General features: G+C 49.9%; 1 protein-coding gene across 5 annotated transcripts in view; it reads right to left on the bottom strand.

The window, feature by feature from the left end:
* Positions 1-19,790, bottom strand: part of tex2l (testis expressed 2, like) — a 158,466-nt gene that overhangs the window by 84,152 nt on the left and 54,524 nt on the right. For 4 of the 5 annotated variants that reach the window (XR_005463485.1, XM_038820285.1, XM_038820283.1 and 1 more), the window contains one exon: positions 16,661-18,121. Coding sequence is in view for 4 of the 5 variants with exons in the window: in XM_038820285.1 (XP_038676213.1) it covers positions 16,661-18,091 (1,431 nt within the window). In the remaining variant the exon portion in view is untranslated. The remainder of the gene's footprint in view (positions 1-16,660; positions 18,122-19,790) is intronic. The other variant, XM_038820284.1, reaches the window with a different exon arrangement.

Below are 19,790 nucleotides of genomic sequence, written 5' to 3'. Positions count from 1 at the left end.
AAGGCAAAGGCTCGTGACTGAATGGAAACCTATGGCCAGCGGTTCATCCTCATACGAGGGAACTCCAGATCAACAGCATTGAGACACTGCAAACTTTATTCTTTATTTTATAATGCCTATCCTCTAAAACCCATCTCTGCAGAGAGACTCTTCTGTTTGCCTCTGTGCGTGTTTGTGCGCTGAGGGTGTTTCTCGGAATAGGTAGATAATTATACTTCCAGAAGACCAGACTAAAATTGTGTTTTAACAAGTGCTTGCAAATTGTGAAAAAGAAGTTGTATAATAAACTCGTAAGTTTGTTCTTTGATTGAAAGAAGCCTGGATAAAGTCTCTTTTAGTTGGTCAGCAGTATTGAAGGTAAACGATTGGCCATTTTGGTGAGAAAATTAAACTCCTAAAGCTTAGATAATGCTGGATAATATAGGCACTCCTCCCATCCAGGTCATAACACTCCATCAATAGCAGTTCTAATAAATCAATATTATTGCTAAATTTCCTGTAGTTGAGAACGAATGTCGCATTGTTTGTAGTTTCCAATTCCAGGGTTATCTTTCCCCGCTATGACCCAGTCATCAAATTATGAAACAAGCATTGGTTGCAAAGATAATCAGTGTTTCTGCTTGAGTTCAAATAAGAAACACATGCATTCACTGTACCCCCACCAGGATTCAATACCTTGCTCTCACAGGCCCATTGCTTCCTTTCTTCTCAGATCTGTGCTATCTTTGATTCAGGCATCTGCCTGGACATTGTGGGCTTTGATGTCACAGGAATTGCAGCTGCATATGCAGGATGTACACCCTCTACAGTGACATCACCAAGCTTAGCCTTACTAGAATCAATTTCATTAACTTGCATATAACTTTTAAATGGGCTTGTTTGCTTTGATGTGTGAAAATAGATTGGAATTTAGGGGTGGGATTTAACTACCATGTTGCACCCGGTGCGAATCTGGGTGTGTCAGGTAACCAGTGGGAAAGACCAAGATTGAGATTCGTACAAACCAGTTTGCAGTTGACACAGCCCACTCCTGATGTTGAGTTCTGGATCTTGCCCAAAATGATGAGCATATCATTAATCCTCATTTACAGTCATTACAATCTCATTGGCGAGATTGAAGTCGAATGCAGTGGCCTCCTGGGAATTAACCGACTCCCAAGTGAAAAATCACGCAGGTGGCGTTTTGTACTCCTTTTTAAACAATGGCAGCTGAGGGGAAGTGAGGAGGCGAGTAGCCCTTTCCATTTTCCAGCATGCAGCTCATGAACACCAGACCCGTCAGAGGGGTTGGGCTGATGCATTCTAGTTTGGCGGTCACCCCTGGGCCAGGGTGGTGAGGGGCTTTTCGTCTGTAGGGCATTCGGGGGCGGTTAGCACAATTGCTTCACAGCTCCAGGGTCCCAGGTTCTATTCCCGGCTTGGGTCACTGTCTGTGCAGAGTCTCCATGTTCTACCCGTGTGTGCGTGGGTTTCCTCTGGGTGCTCCGGTTTCCTCCCACAGTCCAAAGATGTGCAGGTTAGGTGGATTGGCCATGATAAATTGCCCTTAGTGTCCATAAAGGGTTGATAGAGTTACTGGGTTATGGGGATAGGGTGGCTTAGGTAGGGTGCCCTTTCCGAGGGCCGGTGCAGACTCGAGGAAGGGAAAAAAGTGGTGTACGATACCTGCCAGTTACATTTTTCAACTGCGCACCAGGTCAAAGTGCAGTAAATTGAGTGAGAAATGAAAAAGAATATAAGATTGGCAAAGATACAACGTGAGAAGAGGTTGGCAATTTACAAAATGGTAACCCCAAAATCTTCTACAGGTATGCAAATAGTAAAAGTATCAAAGAGTAATTTGACAAAGAGACGTGTGAGATAATGCATTTGGAAGAAGGGATGGGTTGTGGCAATGTGGACTAAATGACATGGTTCTAAAGAATGTGCAGGATCTGACGGACCAGGGAATGCATGTGTATGAATTTTTGAAGGTGGTGGGCATATTGAGAGAGTAGTTGGCCAAGACAGCTGGCGGTATTGAGCACAATGTATTGAGTACTGCTAAACTGAAACTTTATAAAGTTCTGGTTGGGAAACAACTAGAACATTGCATCGAGTTCCGGTCAGCATACTTTGAGGAAGGATATCAGGATCTTTGAGAGGGTGTAGAGGTGATTTACCAGAATGTTTCTAGGGATGCACGGTAGGCAGCACGGTAGCATTGTGGATAGCAGAATTGCTTCACAGTTCCAGGGTCCCAGGTTCGATTCTGGCTTGGGTCACTTTCTCTGCGGAGTCTGCACATCCTCCTTGTGTGTGCGTGGATTTCCTCCGGGTGCTCCGATTTCCTCCCACAGTCCAAAGATGTGCAGGTTAGGTGGATTGGCCATGATAAATTGCCCTTAGTGTCCAAAATTGCCCTTAGTGTTGGGTGGGGTTACTGGGTTATGGGGATAGGGTGGATGTGTTGATCTTGGGTAGGGTGCTCTCTCCAAGAGCCGGTGCAGACTCGATGGGCCGAATGGCCTCCTTCTGCACTGTAACTTCTATAATAACCTATGATGAGTGATGTTAACTACATATCTGGATTAGAGATGTTGGGCGGAATTCTCTGCAAGGCCTGACGCCGTCATGAAACCCGGAGAGGTTCACGATGGCATTGGTGGCCGCTCCTTTCCCCTATTCCCCCCCTCCCCTCTCCCCCCCCCCCCCCCCCCCCCCCAAGGGCGCCGAAGTTCAGCTTGCCCGGGGCGCCAGCAACCCTAGGGCCGGCGCTGCCTGCACCAACTGGCAAGGTTCCAGTTCTTGGGTATCTGAAGAAAAAAATGGACAAGTGTTGGGTTGTGATGAGGGGAGGAGTGAAAATGCCACACCATTGGCAGCTTGAGATTCAAAGGAGATTGTGGGTTCGGGTTGAGGGATAAGTGCGATGAGAGGAGGACGATTAGGTAAACAGATATCCTCACTATCTTGTCCTTCTCCCGATCATTGTTGCTGCCTGTTGTTGGGCATCACCAGCTACAGGAAAGTGGGATGTACGTCAGTGAGTACCATGCAATGTGTTTGGGTAATATGGCTGTCATGGTTAAATAGCTGTCACTGAGTGCAAGCACTGAGCTATAGTTGTGAGGCTTGGAACAGTGCTAAGTGTCTGGGCGTGAGGTACATCATATATGAGATATTTGATGAGTTATCATTGGTTTAGCTCACTGGGCTAAATCGCTGGCTTTGAAAGCAGACCAAGGCAGGCCAGCAGCACGGTTCGATTCCCGTACCAGCCTCCCCGGACAGGCGCCGGAATGTGGCGACTAGGGGCTTTTCACAGTAACTTCATTGAAGCCTACTCGTGACAATAAGCGATTTTCATTTCATTTCATTTTTTCATATTAATTGATGGATATTGGTGACAGGTGGGTAATATGGTGTGATGAATTGAGCAGTGGGTGAGGCTGTAGTACAGTTAGTAGGATACGCCATTTGAAGATTAAACGCACACACCTTAACAACTCATGTCAGATCTTTTATTTATTCCTGCACTGCATCCATGTTCTTAGAGCTGCTGCCGCTGCATTTATTCCTCACTCCTGTTTCCTCAGCATGTGAGAGTCTCCCTCCCCTCTGCAGATACAATGGGTGGGATTTTACCAGTGAGCTTGGAGGATTGGCCTTGTCACAAGGGGTCCCTTATGGAGTCCAGGTGACAGGCTTTTTTCCAATTGGGAAGGCGTCAGTGGTTCGGCCACCCACCAACTGGAGGCGGGTAACCAATTTAAGTAATTAAGAGGCCAATTGATGGCCATTTTCCCACATAGTGGTCCTACTGCCCCATGGGGAGTGGGCAGCTGCATGGAGAGGGGGATGTTTTATATCTGGAGGCTTCAAAGCCCAAGGAGGGGTCACTCCTTGTCCCCGATCTTGTTGCCCACTTATGTGGGTCAGCAGCCCATGTTTGGTTCCATGTTCCATGTTCCAAAGGGGCTGGTTTAGCACACTGGGCTAAATAGCTGGCTTTTAAAGCAGACCAAGGCAGGTCAGCAGCATGGTTCAATTCCCATACCAGCCTCCCCGAACAGGCGCTGGAATGTGGCGACTAGGGGCTTTTCACAGTAAATCCATTGAAGCCTACTTGTGACAATAAATGATTTTCATTTTCATTCATTCATGTTGGACTTTCCGTAGGCCAGGAAAATCCTGGTCAGGATGTTTCGCCATCTCTCTCCGTCTTGTGTCAAGGCCTCACATGTGTTGTCAGAAAATTCTGATGCGTTCTCTCGTATCTTCAGCCAAGTCTCAAATGATCAAACAACAAAGATTATCCTTCAAATCACTCCCATCAACTCTAGGAGCCACAAAGCATCTCCCCTTTAAACAATGCATGTTGCCTTTAAGTAGTACCAGCCACCAGATACCGGGATGCTTGCTGACGTATGCAGCGAATGAACGGCACTGTATTCAGTTTGATAAATCTGGAATATAAAAGTTAGCCTCAGTAATGGTGACCATGAAACTATCATCATTCATTGTAAAAACCATCTAGTTCACTAATGTCCTTCAGGGAAATGTCCTTTCGGGAAGGAAATCTGCTAACATTACCTGGTCTGGTCTACATGTGACTCCAGACTGACAGCAATGTGGTTGACTTTGAACTGTCTGCTGAAATTATCTCATGGGCCATTCAGTTCAAGGGCAATTATACCAAGATCCCCGCGCCCATATTCATAGGTTACCCAATTTAAGTACACTTAAGTCAAAGGTAACTTTATCCTGACAAATATTGACAAGTAATTAATATAACAGTATCTGAATCTAACTTTAAAACCCTAATTAAGCTAATGTAAAAGTATTTAGATATTCCTTCAAAAGGAAGAATACCACAGATGTTGGAAATTGGAAATATAAATTGAAATGCTGAAAATACTCTGCACTATTCACAGATTCATTAAATGCTCTTTAATAAAGCACTCATTCTCCAAATACTTAGTCATTATTAATACCGGCCTATTGTATGAGGCAAGCAATTCACTTTACTGCATTGCTCGAAAGGATTAATCTTCTGTCCGGAATAATTTTCAGCCTTGATTGCAGATTTGAATAATATGGAGATAAAACAGTCAAAATGACTTTGAAGGTGACAATTCAATAAAGATACTTAAATCACCCTTTATTGTAAAATGTTGTTTCTTTGCTATTTGTTTTAAATGTATAATACCCCGGGAGCAAGTCTTCTGGCAGATTGGTAGCATGCCTATCTCTGGGCCAGCTAGAACACAGGGTTCAAATCTCACTTCAAGACTCGATGGCCATGGAAGGTCAGTTCGCAATGTGGCCAAACAGGTTGATTATCAGCCTGTAATCCTTCCAATACACCTGAGGGCAGACGGTAAGAGCGAGAGGGTTTCCTGGATACCTATACTGCAGGAGGCAACAGCAAACCATGACAGAACCTTGCCAAGCAGCATCATGGACCAACTCAATATGCCCTTTTTGGTGCCTGGTACCTGAATGCGGCAGAGGAGGGATCTCCTTGGAATGCACAGGATCCCAGAGAGAAGGTTGAGCATCTTTCAGTTGCTCATTCATACAACTGTATCTATTATTTTTTTTGACAGGCTAATGATCCCTGTGGAAAAAACGAGAAGAGTGTAAAATCCTAGTACTTTGGGAGTTAATACCTGAATTTTCAGAGGCTACCGTCAACCAGTCTGCATTTGCCAATGATTCAGGCCCTCCCTTGAGGAATGTGAATTTTATTTTTGTGAAGTTAACTGCATTCTCCAGACTAGGTGAGTCCTGATTCTGGGATTCCCAATTCCATTCCATGGGTTTCGTATCTTCAGGGGTGTCTTTTAAAGGCGTGGGCCGGTTCAGGTCGTGAAGCCACACACTGCATTCCTGACCTGACCAGCTCCATTGCAGGGATAGGCATGTCCAAGTCCTCAGTCATTTTCATGGAGTCGGGCCAACTTTTCAATGTGTCATGGTTCACAGCATCTCAGAGGTGCCATGAACCATAATCTGTACAAGAAAACCATTGAAAGGTAAGTTCAAAAGCTATTTCTTATGTCCCCATGCTATAGTATGACCCCCTCCCACTCTCTATGGCCCCTGATGTCCCCATGCAAGGTGAGCCCCGACATCCCTTATGACCTCATTATGTATTTTTGGCTGTCAACCAGAAATCCTTCAGCCTGTTGAAGCACCTGAGCCCAAAGGAAAACATTGCTTGATTGATCTGGAATATCCATGATGTGGAGATGTCAGTGTTGGACTGGGATGAGCACAGTAAGAAGTCTTACAACATCAGGTTAAAGTCCAACAGGTTTGTTTCGAATCACTAGCTTTCAGAGCGCCCGAAAGCTCGTGATTCAAAACAAAGCTGTTGGACTTGAACCTGGTGTTGTAAGACTTCTTACTGATCTGGGGTAGATGGTGGCATAATAGTTCTGTCACTGGTATAGTCATCCAGAGGTCCAGGCTAATGCTCTGGGGGCCATGGGTTGAAATCCCACCATGGCAGCTGGTGGAGTTTAAATTCAACAAATAAATCTACAATTGAAAGATAATCTCCGTAATGCTGACCATGAAACATTCATTGTCGTAAAGATGTTTCTGATTCATTGATGCCCTTTATTGAAGGATATCTGCCATCCTTAGCTGGTTTGGCCTAAATGTGACTGTTGACCCACAGAAATCAACTACCCTCTGATATGGTCAAGTGAACCACTCCGGTCCAGGAATCTCCCGACCTCCCATTGGCAGGAGGTCCTCCCCGACGTGCTCCATGCAATTAGGTCCCTCCTGTGCACTGCCACCAACCAGACCCCTCACGAACGACTATTTGTTTTCCCTAGGGGCACTACCACGGAGGCTTAGCTCCCATCTTGGTTGAGGACACCGGGCCCGGTTCTCCTCCGGAAGCACGTCCGGACCCACAAAACGGACCCACTAGTAGAGAGGGTACTACTGCTACACTCGAACCCACACTAGGCCTTTATTGAATACCCCGACGGCCATCAGGACACCGTTTCCCTCCGGGACCTAGCGCCTGCAGGATCCACCACCACCACCACCTCCGCCGAGGTACCCCTCTCACTACACCCCACCCAACCCCCCCACGCCCTACGCCCCCACGCCTATAGGTTCCCTGCCCACGCCCTGCACCCCCACGCCTATAGGTTTCCTGCGCCCCCCTTCGCCCGTCGCACCGGTCCGGAACGGAGCTCGGACCGAAACACCCCCGAAGTCCACCCTCATATCCACACCGACCGTCACCACCCAGCCAGCTGAAGAGGCTGCAACCCCAGTGCTCCGCCGATCCCAAAGGACGACTCGGCCACCGGACCGGCTCAACCTGTAGACCAGTCACCCCCGCCGGACTTGATTTTTTTACAGGGGGTGAATGTGGTGAATATACTTCATGTAATTCACACTGTATAGTATTATGTCCTTGTGGGCTCTGTCTGTGAGCCGTTGCGTGGCTCTGCCCACGGGGAGATGAGGAGCTTGTACAGGGTTCCACCCTCGGCTCCGCCCATGGCCCCTCCCACTACCGGAAATATAAAGTGCTGCAGTTTTGTGAGCATGCCCTCAGTTCTTCTGGTCGCAGGCAGGCTCAGTTGTAAGTCTATTAAAACCACAGTTTACTTCCTATCGTGACTTGAGTGAATTGATGGTCACATCAGGGGATTACAACCCCGCACCGAGGCACTTTTAGCTCGACTCCACACCTGGAAGCCCCTATGGTTGCCTCCAAACTTTTTCCTGGATGGCATGCCCGACTGCAGCCCACACCCGCCCTCCCACAATGAATACTTTGGACGGGATTCTCCGGTATCCGGCGGGTGGGCCGTACCGACTCCAAAGAGTGGCATGAACCACTGTGGCGCCGGGTCGGCCAGAAGGTGTGGAATCCTCAGCACCTTCGGGGGCTAGGCTGGCACTGGAGTGATTGGCGCCATGCTAACCGGCGCCAAAGGGCCTCTGCCGACCGGCGTGAGTTGGCGCATGCGCAGGAGCGCTAGCGAGTTCGCAGAAACGCTGCCATGATTCCTGCGCATGCGCAGGGGGTTTCTTCTCCGCGCCTGCCATGGCAGAGCTTTACACAGGCCAGCGCGGAGGGAAAGAGTGCCCCCACGGAACAGGCCCGCCCACAGATTCGTGGGCCCCGTTCGCGGGCCAGGCCACGGTGGGGGCCCCCCCCAGGGCCGGATCCCCCTGTGCCCCCTCCGAGGACTCCGCAGGCCGCCCTCAGAGCCAGGTCCCGCCGGTACAAACCATGTGTAATTCACGCCGGCGGGACTGGCCGAAAATGTATGGCTGCTCGGCCCATCGGGGACCGGAGAATCGCCAGGGGGGACCACTGCCAACGGCCCCCAACCGGAGTTGCACGATCCCCACGCCCGCCAAAAAACCGGCGGCGGAGAATTCGGCAGCTGGCGTCGGAGCGGCAGGGTGGGATTCACGCTGCCCCCCCGTCAATTCTCCGACCCGGCGGGGGGTCGGAGAATCCCGCCCCTTATCCTTGTGCGCACTTGCCCCCCCCCCCCGGGGGCAGGGTGAACCAAGCCAGGAATTTCCCCGAGTTTTGCTATCCGCCCTAAGGATGCAAATCCAGCCCTGTACCCTTGCTCTTCTGGTGCGTGAGAAAGAACATTATTAATAATTCAATTGTTTTAACTGTTCAGCCTCATTTATAGACACACAAACACACATTTAAGAAAACTCAGAAGAAGGAAAGCTTCAGATATTCGACACCTTATAATTGTGAAAATTGATTTTTTTTTAAATTGCACTGAGACAGAGAGCCCCCATCTATTTGGTTTCAGTCTCCTTCTGATATTTGACATTTAGTCTGCTCCAGCTACTGAGTTCAATGGAATCAGAAAATAATTCTTGCAGTGATGTTGCAAGCTTTGCAATTAATCTCACATTTTAGCAGCCTCCAGCCTGTGATCCAACAGACAGTAGGCAGGGATAAAATAGCATGCTTGGATGACAGCCTCCAATGCTTCTCTGTATATAGCCCTATTTTCAATTTTTTTAACTTTGGTTATTTTCTTTCATCATTAAATCTTCTGCTTCCCATATTATTCTTCCAGTTAATCGTGTCCCTGAATCCCAGGCCTGTTCGCCACTGTTGGGATCAGTTTCCTCAGCTTCAGTCAGGGGTTCCAAGCAAATCAGTTTTTAATTCCCTTTTTTGTCATGTTGCCCAGGCATCTCCAGGTGGCATGGCCTAGCCTCCATTATTTCAGTTCAATAAGATTGGCCAAGGTTGATGCATGTAGCGCTAACAATTATACTCAAAGCCGAGAGACTGGTTCAATAGAGGCTTTATTGTTGTACGATGTTGTCCCTCCATCTGCAACTGTAGACTAAGGGTCTGAGTGGCTCTCATGCATATTTATACACAAGCTCCCTGTGGGCGGAGCTAGCCGGCAGGGGCTTACCGGAGGAACCTGTATTACAGATACAGGCATACATCCCCCTACTGCAGTACGCATAACTACAGTGGTTATCTCACCACATTCACCCCCTGTAAAAAAATGAGTCCGGCGGGGGTGACATGTAACTCTAATACAAAGGATGCTATTTACAAGAGAGTCCAACAAGGAAAATCAAGAGTCCATCCGGTTAGCAGGTTACAGGTTGAGCCGAATCGGTGGTCGAACGTTCCGCTGTGATCAGCGTAGCTGTGGTGGTGACGTCGGCATAGGCGGTGATGGCAACGATGGTGCAGGTGTTGGCGGTGTTGGTACTGGCTGCTGGCGGGATGACTCCGAGAGCAAGCCGAAATCTTCCGTGTCCTTCAGGATGGGCAGGGGATGAGGGATGGACCTGGTGGGGACGAATAGGGGACGCCGGGGTTGGCGCGGGAAGAGAAAGGGGTGTGGGCATGGGATCGGCACCTGAGGGAGCCAGGTCCCGGAGCGAGACTGTGTCCTGGCGGCCGTCGGGGAACTCCACGTAGGCATACTGAGGGTTGGCGTGGAGAAGGCGTACTTTGTCCACCAGGGGTTCCGCCTTGTGGTGCCGTACATGCCTACGGAGAAGGACTGGGCCCAGAGTCGTGAGCCACGTCGGGAGCGACACCCTAATGTAGACTTCCTAGGGAAGGCAAAAACACGTTCATGGGGTGTACTGTTAGTTGCGGTGCACAGTAGCGACCGAATGGAATGGAACGCATCAGGGAGGACCTGCTGCCAGCGAGCGGCTGGGAGGTTCCTGGACCGTAGGGCCAGCTGGATGGCCCTCCATACCGTCCCGTTCTCCCTCTCTACCTGCCCGTTACCCCGGGGGTTGTAGCTGGTCGTCCTGCTGGAGGCGATACCCCTGCTGAGCAGGAATTGACGCAGCTCATCGCTCATGAACGAGGATCCCCTGTCGCTGTGGATGTAGTCGGGGAAACCGAACAGGGCGAAAATGGAATCCAGGGCCTTGATGACGGTGGCAGACGTCATATCCGGGCATGGGATGGTGAATGGGAACCTAGAAAATTAATCGACCACACTAAGGATGTAGGTGTTGCGGTCGGTGGAGGGGAGGGGCCCTTTGAAGTCCACGCTGAGGCGTTCAAAGGGGCGGGATGCTTTCACCAGGTTCGCGCGATCTGGCCGGTAGAAGTGCGGCTTGCACTCCGCACAGATCTGGCAGTCTCTGGTGACTGTCCGTACTTCCTCGACGGAGTAGGGCAGATTGCGGGCTTTGATCAGATGGTACAAGCGAGTGACCCCCGGATGGCAAAGGCTCCCGTGCAAGGCACGGAGCTGGTTCACTTGTGCACTGGCACATGTACCTCGGGAGAGGGCGTCTGGGGGCTCGTTGAGCTTGCCGGGGCGATACAAGATCTCGTAGTTAAAGGTGGAGAGCTCGATTCTCCACCGCAAGATTTTGTCATTCTTGATCTTGCCCCGCTGCGTGTTGTTGAACATGAAGGCTACCGACCGTTGGTCAGTGAGGAGAGTGAATCTCCTGCCGGCCAGGTAATGCCTCCAGTGCCGCACCGCTTTAACGATTGCCTGGGCCTCCTTTTCAACAGAGGAATGCCGAATTTCGGAGGCGTGGAGGGTGCGTGAAAAGAATGCCACGGGTCTGCCTGCCTGATTCAGCGTGGCGGCAAGGGCGACATCTGAAGCGTCGCTTTCTACTTGGAAAGGCAGTGTCTCGTCTACCGCGTGCATCCCCGCCCTGGCTATGTCAGATTGAATGCGGGCGAAGGCCTGTTGTGCCTCGGCCGAGAGGGGAAAATGTGTGGACTGGATAAGTGGCCGGGCCTTGCCCGCGTATTGTGAGACCCACTGGGCGTAATAAGAAAAAAACCCAAGGCAGCGTTTGAGGGCCTTGGGGCAGTGGGCGATTGGGAGCTCCATGAGGGGGCGCATGCTGTCGGGATCGGGCCCCAGTATGGCTAAGCGGTCTGTGCGGAACACGCATTTCTCCTTGTTGTACGTGAGATTAAGGAGTGATGCGGTGTGGAGGAATTTATAAAGGTTGGCATCATGGTCCTGCTGGTCATGGCCGCAGATGGTGACATTGTCGAGGTACGGGAAGGTGGCCTGCAGTCCGTACCGGTCAACCATTCGGTCCATTTCTCGCTGAAATACCGAGACTCCATTCGTGACGCCGAAGGGAACCCTAAGAAATTGGTACGGACGACCGTCTGCCTCGAAGGCAGTGTAGGGACGGTCCGATTTACGGATAGGGAGCTGGTGGTAGGCGGATTTCAGGTCAATAGTAGAGAAGACCTGGTACTGTGCAATCTGATTGACCATATCAGAAATGCGGGGGAGGGGGTACACGTCGAGCTGCGTGTACCGGTTGATGGTCTGGCTGTAGTCCACGACCATCCTGTGCTTCTCCCCGGTCTTAACCACAACCACCTGGGCTCTCCAAGGGCTGTTGCTGGCCTCGATGATACCCTCCCGAAGCAGCCGCTGGACTTCAGACCTGATGAAGGCCTTGTCCTGTGTGCTGTACCGTCTGCTCCTGGTGGCGACGGGCTTGCAATCTGTGGTCAGATTGGCAAAGAGTGAGGGAGGCTCGACCTTGAGGGTCGCGAGGCCGCAAACGGTGAGGGGAGGTAGGGGTCCGCCGAATTTGAGGGTGAGGCTCTGGAGATTGCATTGGAAATCCAGGCCTAGTAAGAGTGAAGTGCAGAGGTCGGGGAGAATGTACAGACGGAAACGGTCGAATTCCACACCCTGTACAGTGAGTTTAACCAGGCAGGAACCCTGGATCGGGACAGAGTGGGAGCCGGAGGCGAGAGAGATCTGCCGGTTGGCGGGATGGACCGCAAGGGAATAGCGTCTTACCATGTCCGGGTGGACGAAGCTCTCGGTGCTCCCGGAGTCGATGAGGCAGGAGGTCACGTGGCCGTTGACCAGCACCGATGTGGAAGAGGGTGCCAGGTTGCGAGGACGGAACTGGTCGAGCGTAACGGAGGGAGCAGTGGTTGATCGGCGGTTGAGTCAGATGAGTCCGACGAGGAGTGGTAGCGACCCGTGTTCCGTGGCCCCGTCCCGGGGAGAGGACAAAATGGCGGCACCTGGAGACAAGATGGCGGCATCTGCAGTACCTGTGGATAAAATGGCGGCGTCCATGGAGCGCACGTTGTGGGGTCAGAACAAAATGGCGGCGCCCATGGAACGCACATGGCAGTGGTGGATGAAGATGGCGGCGCCCATGGAGCGCACATGGCGGGGGCGGCAAAAGATGGCGGCGCCCACTGATTGCACGTGGGGTCAGGGGAAGCGGACGGCGGGGCCCATTGATGGAGCGGCTGAGGCGAGGGGACCGGCGGCGCGATAGCGGCGACCGTCCAGGACTGACACACCGCTGCAAAGTGGCCTTTCTTGCCACAAGCTTTGCAGGTTGCTGTCCGGGCAGGGCAGCGTTGGCGAGGGTGCTTCTGCTGACTGCGGTGCGGTGCGGCGGGCAGCGCAGGCATAGTGCGCGGGGGCGGCTGCTGGGGGGGCCGTTTGCGGGGTCCACGTGGGGTAGGACGGATGGGCCTGGGGGGCCGTTTGCGGGGTCCACGAGGGGTAGGACGGGTGGGCCGAGTGGCTAGCGGAGTAAGTTTGCGCACTACGGGAGGCGGCCGTCATGGAAAGCGCCAGGGCCTTTGCGGCCGCGAGGTCGGGGGCGGCCCCTTCCAGCAGTCGTTGCCGGATGGGGTCCGATGCAATGCCTGTAACAAAGGCATCGCGCATGAGTAAATCAGAGTGTTCCGTGGCTGTGAGGGCCCGGCAGTCGCAGTCTCGTACCAGAGGTATAAGGGCCCTCCAGAAGTCCTCAATCGACTCACCCGGCTGCTGGACGCGAGTAGAAAGTTGATGCCTCGCAAACAGGGTGTTCGCCGATGGTGCATAGTTCTCCTTGAGCAGTTCCATAGCTGTGGTGTAGTCAGTCGCATCTCGAATTAGCGGAAAGACACTGGAGCTAAGTCTGGAGTACAGGAGTTGCTTTTTCTGAGCCTCTGTCGGGGGAGGGTCCGCTGAAGAGATGTAGGCCTCGAAGACTGCGAGCCAGTGAACAAAGTCTTTTCTGGCGTGAGGCGACTGCGGATCCAGCTGCAGACGGTCAGGCTTGATTCTGATGTCCATGGTGACTGGGAAATCGTACAACAATAAATTGTAGCGCTAACAATTATACTCAAAGCCGAGAGACTGGTTCAATAGAGGCTTTATTGTTGTACGATGTTGTCCCTCCATCTGCAACTGTAGACTAAGGGTCTGAGTGGCTCTCATGCATATTTATACACAAGCTCCCTGTGGGCGGAGCTAGCCGGCAGGGGCTTACCGGAGGAACCTGTATTACAGGTACAGGCATACATCCCCCTACTGCAAGTACACATCACTACAGTGGTTATCTCACCACAATGCACATTCCAATTTTCCAACTCTCACTATTGAAAAGAGCTCAAACCTCATCCACCAGCACCCTTTGACAGCTTGGCTGAGGTGGGAAATTTGGTTTATGGATTATAGAATTTACGGTGCAGAAGGAGGCCATTTGGCCCATCGGGTCTGCCCCGGACCTTGGAAAGAGCACTTTACTTAAGCCCACACCTCCACCCTAACCCCGTAACTCAGTAACCCCACCCAAACGTTTTAGACACTGACGGCAATTTAGCATGGCCAATCCACCTAACTTTCGCATCTTTGGACTGTTGGAGCAAACCAGAGCATCTGGAGGAAACCCACGCAGACACGGGGAGAACGTGCAGACGTCGCACAGACAGTGTCCCAAGCTGGGAATCGAACCCAGGCCCCTGGCGCTGCAAAACAACAGTGCCAACCACTGTGCTACTGGGCCGCCTCGTGGTTAATTAAAATATGCCCAAACACCTCACTCGTGCATCTCGATATTATGTTATATGCGATTTAGGCACATGGGCTGCACAAAGGTTTAAAAAAACAAATTGAGGTATCTTTATTCCACTGGCATCAGAATTGTATAACCTGCCAAAGGAAAGCATTACTCCAAGAAACAACTATTCATCGAGAATATACACCACTGATGCTCCAGATCTCCGCCCAAGTCGGGGCCTTGGCTTCTCAGGGCATCATCAAGTGTGTCCGGGCTTGCCCTGCTGTCCAGCGCCAGGCTGCAGTTCTGTCTCCCTCTCTCCCCATGAGGCTTCTCAGATTCAGGGATGCTGCCAGTCAGACTGACCTACGTCCCAATTCCCCGTCCTGGCTCTTCAGCCACCCTCAGGCATCTCAAGCTGTCTCCAGCTACAATTCTGGAAAGAGGATTTGCAATCTGTGTCACTCTAATCAGAAATCTCACTCCTCATATTTCTTCATTGTTGACACCTTTGCCACTGACAGTGACTAGGTTCACTGAAGGCTGCCCAGCTCTCCTGGCTGAATAGCAGCAAGGAGGGAACCCATTTACACCAAGGTTCACCCAAACTGGATCCACCTCATTCTGACAGTGGCAGCTAGCACAGGGTTACAATGGAATGATGAACTGGGGGATCCAGAACTATAATTACCAGTAACCAGAGCCCTTTGCATGTCAGTTGAAACTATGCAAAAAGGAAGCTCTGTGTGTTCAGCTGAAAGCGAACAATCATGGCAGATATTTGAAACACAGGTTCCCTACATTTCTTGGTGTGTGGGTTTTCCAATGCTGGGAGCTAGGGTAGCATTGTTGCTTCACAGCTCCAGGTTCGATTCCTGGCCTGTGCGGAGTCTGCATGTTCTCCCTGTGTCTGCGTGGGTTTCCTCCGGGTGCTCCGCTTTCCTCCCACAAGTCCCAATAACTCTAGGTCTAACATATATATGATGGGCTGAATGACCTTCTTCTAGTGACTCTTGCAGCGTGCTAATACTTTCTATACTCAGCCTATTGTTCTTGGATTATACAGTGAGAGGGATACCCAGAGTACATTGAACAGCCGTTTCCTTGTGGCTTGATGCAACAACCTCAACTCTTTGCTCAAAAGTAAAATAACTGAATTGTACTAAGAAGGAATTATTTTGGCCGCTGAGCAGCTCATCCCTCTCTCCATTGAACCCTCAGAGATCATAGAAGTCTCATAGATCACAGAATCTCTACAGTGCAGAAGGAGGCCATTTGGCCCATCGAGTCTACACCACTGAAAGAACACCCTACCTAGACCCACAGCCCCACCCTATCCCTGCAATCCCAACTAACCTGCACATCCCTGGACACTAAGGGGCAATTTTAGCAAGGCCCATCCACGTAACCTGTACATCTTTGGACTGTGGGACAAAACTGGTGCACCCTGAGGAAACCCACGCAGACACAGGAAGAAAGTGAAAACTCCACACAGTCACCGAAGGCTGGAATTGAACCCAGATCCCTGGCGCTGTGAGGCAACAGTGCTAACCACTGTGCCACTGTGACGCCCTCTTGTGCCATTCTCACTAACCATGACTAAAAACACTCCATCCGGATTAACAGAACAGCAAAGGGATCACGTTTGGCTTATGAAACTCACCTCATTTGCAGTAAGTTGGACTTGTACCTGAGTGTGTCAGGTCTACAATTGCAAGAAAAAGGCAAAACAAAAAGTCTGAATCAACTATAAACTCTGTCAATAAAGCAGTCAATTACTAGCCTTTTGATTGCAACTTACTGCACATCAGTAACTTTTTGTACTGACAGTCACTTCATAGCTTAAACATTTCACGCTTCACTGACCAGTAATTAATTCTGAAAAATAAAAAAAAACTGTATAACTTTATATAAGAAAAAGTCTACCTTAATAAAATGTCAATAGCAGAACATTTCTCTCCTTTGGCATTAGCTTCCAGATTATTTATAGTAACTCTGTCAGTGATGCACATTATCCAAAGATCATTAACCATGATCCAAGCCATGATATGACAATGGGGCTAGTTGAGGAGGTAGATGCCAAGAACCATCTCACCCGGTACAGGAATTGATTCCGATACTATTCTGCACCACACTCTAGCCTACTGAGCTAACCAACCCCATTACAATATATCAATTGTGAGGGGGGAGAAGCACACTTAATTACTGTCATAGAATGAAATAAATGCTCTCGATATCGTGATTGTCATGCCCAGTAATTGAACGGTGTTTACCCAACAAAGATAATAAATAAAATTCAATCGAAAAACTTTGGAGGACCACTTGCAAAGTATCAAGTCCCCAATCTAAAAAAGAATTGCAACACTTTTACCTTCACACCTTCAGGATCCTTGGGTTCCCTAATGATGTTAGCCATTTGCAGATTTTCATTAGCCAGGTGGATTAAGTGGCCAGGTTGTGAGAACCTCGGTGTCTGCAGTGAGATGATTAGCAAGCCCATCAGAAATCCACAGGCAAGTCCAAGGCAGAGGCCAGAGAAGAACGGTGGCAATGGTAATACGAAATAGCTATAGGCAAGAGTGACAAAACACATTAAAGTTTTACTTGGCACTTCTGGGGGAGGTTGTAGCGGAGTCAGTGCTCGACTGGAGTAGGAGTACATGGCACCTTGTCCGCACAATGTGCTGTCTTCACTGGGCTGTGTTTCCACAATCTGCAGCACATCTCCATCCGAACAGATCTCATACCTTGGGTTGTTGTTGTCTCCATAAGCCTGCGTTAAGGACAGACATTGTTTCTTCTGCTTTCCTTTTGTATGCCGTCCAGGAGATGCCTCCGTATTAGATGATCTATCATTCTCTCTCTTTCCTGATTTGAGTTTTTCCATTCTGAACCTATCAAACCCAGACCTTCTGTTCTTAGTACATAGATCACTGCTGCAGTCTTCAGAGCCAGGGGCACAGTAGGAGTCAGTGCTCCAAGTATTTGATTGCGATGCTTTAGATTTGGGGCTTCCACTGCTTTCATCTCCAATTATCTTGCTGAGCATATTTAGTGGTTCTTGTATCGCCTCGGAGAACTTCCTTTTCGTGTCTTCCAGCTTGGCTTCTACCTCAGGAACATTGAAGAAACTAATTTTGCTCTCCGTGGGCGAGAACAGTGGCGACGGTGGAGCGGTTTTGGAATCTCCATTTCGTCCCTTGGGCTGTGTAAGCTGCCGCCAAAGGTACAAGTTTAGCTTGGAATCTGACTTTGACTGAGTGACTTCTGGCTCGTGGCGGGAAATTTCAGTGGAGAGGGACTTGACCAGGCTGAGCAAGGGTTTTGGCCTCAGGGAAGATGTCTCTCTGGATTCAATTTCTGTGGACAGAGATTTAACCAGGCTAATCAAAGGCATAGTTTCTGAGGAAGTGCAGGAGTCTACTGAAGATGGTGAAGGGGAGGACACTGTTGGGAAAAATAATTCACCTAAAAATCCTGAAATAGAAGGGGAGGAAGGTAGGGATGAGGCTGGCAAGTTTAAGCATTCCTCAGAATAGGGCAGGTTCTCTTCCTCGCCCACTGTCGCAGTCATTCCATCATCCTCCCTGGCCATCGAACCGGTCTGTTTACTCCTCTCTGAACTCTCCCAGTCCCCACTTCTTGGTGGAGAGGTTAAGTGGATGACTATCCCTTTACCCTGGGAGACTACAGACTGCTGGTTCTGTTTGTGCATCTTTCCTGAGGCTTTGGGTGTTGGCGAAGAGCTGGAAGGGGCTGACACCATTTCATGACCCTGCTCCTCGCTTCTGAAATCTGCCATCACTTACAACCTGAAGACTGATCGATGTTTCTGCAAAAAGAAAATGGAACAAGTATTAGAATCGCTCTCTTCAGTCTGCAGAATCTGTCATTGATGGCAGATTTTTGTGTCCCTTGCCTACATCTTGATGATGATTCCCATGACGGCGTGTAGCACGGTAGCACAAGTGGATAGCGCTGTGGCTTCACAGCGCTAGGGTCCCCGGTTCGATTCCCTGTTGGGTCACTGTGCAGAGTCTGCATGTTCTCCCCGTGTCTGCGTGGGTTTTCTCCGGGTGCACCGGTTTCCTCTCATAGTCCAAAGATGTGCAGGTTAGGTGGATTGGCCATGATAAATTGCCCTTAGTGACCAAAAAAGATTAGGATGGGTTACGGGGATAGGGTGGAAGTGAGGGCTTAAATGGGTCGGTGAAGACTCGATGGACCGAGTGGCCTCCTTCTGCACTATTTGTTCTATGTATGGTGAATTCTCCAAATGCATGTTAGTGTGATGCTTTTGTTTCAGGGGCTTCAATAATGAGACTGAAACATTGGATTTATAAAAAGTAACAGAATTGTAAAGAATGTAGCGCTTTTGCGCTGACTTGCCAATCTCAAAATTGACTTCTGTAAAATTGTGGTCTGCATGATTTACACCTTGAACAATTTGGATGATTTAAAGCTTATTTCTTTCTCACTTTTCCAAATTCACTCTCAGTCTCACTGGGCACGCTCAGAAACATCTGAAAAGAGGTGAATGCTCACATCACCTGCAACCCTGGGGCATTTTAACTTCAGGGTATAATTTAATCCAGCTCATTCCAGGGAAAGGGAATTTACCAGTAGGGAAGGAAGGCATTCTCTAGACCCCAGTCAGCTTGCGATTAAGATGGTGTTGATGGAGGAGGGGGGAGTGGGTTTGGGGTGGGTCTCATGGGAGGGGCTACACTTCCACTTGTGAGGCCTGGGGTATCGCAGTAGCACGGTAGCATTGTGGATAGCACAATCGCTTCACAGCTCCAGGGTCCCAGGTTTGATTCTGGCTTGGGTCACTGTCTGTGCGGAGTCTGCACATCCTCCCCGTGTGTGCGTAGGTTTCCTCCGGGTGCTCCGGTTTTCTCCCACAGTCCAAAGATGTGCATGTTAGGTGGATTGGCCATGATAAATTGCCCTTAGTGTTCAAAATTGCCCTTAGTGTTGGGTGGGGCTGCTGGGTTATGGAGATGGGGTGGAGATGTTGATCTTGGGTAGGGTGCTCTTTCCAAGAGCCAGTGCAGACTCGATGGGCCGAATGGCCTCCTTCTGCACTGTAAATTCTATAATCACTCCTGCTTCTTCTGGCTCAATTAAGGTCACTTTTACACTTAAGAATTAAGGGTTCCTTACTTCATCCTTGTGGAAATGCCATAGCCCCTTGCCCACTCAAATTCCAGGTAAAATAGCATCAGGATCCTATTGATATCAATAATAAAAATAAGGCCCCCAATTAGCATTCAGGTAGGAATTCAATGGATGTCTCATTTACCGCCAAATTCAACCCCACCAAATCAGAGATTGGCATGAATGCAGCATAAAATGAGTCCTCCATTTCGATTGCTCTGCCGTTTCATTCTGACTGTGTGAGTGCAATTCAAATGGTCTTGTAGCTTTTAGAAACAGCTCCTATTTATACAACTGTGCTACTGCAGAAGCACCTGGTTAAGCTGCCTAGAAGCTCAGTC

This window comes from Scyliorhinus canicula, chromosome 15, assembly GCF_902713615.1.
Source record: "Scyliorhinus canicula chromosome 15, sScyCan1.1, whole genome shotgun sequence".
NCBI classification, from domain to species: domain Eukaryota; kingdom Metazoa; phylum Chordata; class Chondrichthyes; order Carcharhiniformes; family Scyliorhinidae; genus Scyliorhinus; species Scyliorhinus canicula.
This window is presented reverse-complemented; position numbering and strand designations above follow the sequence as displayed.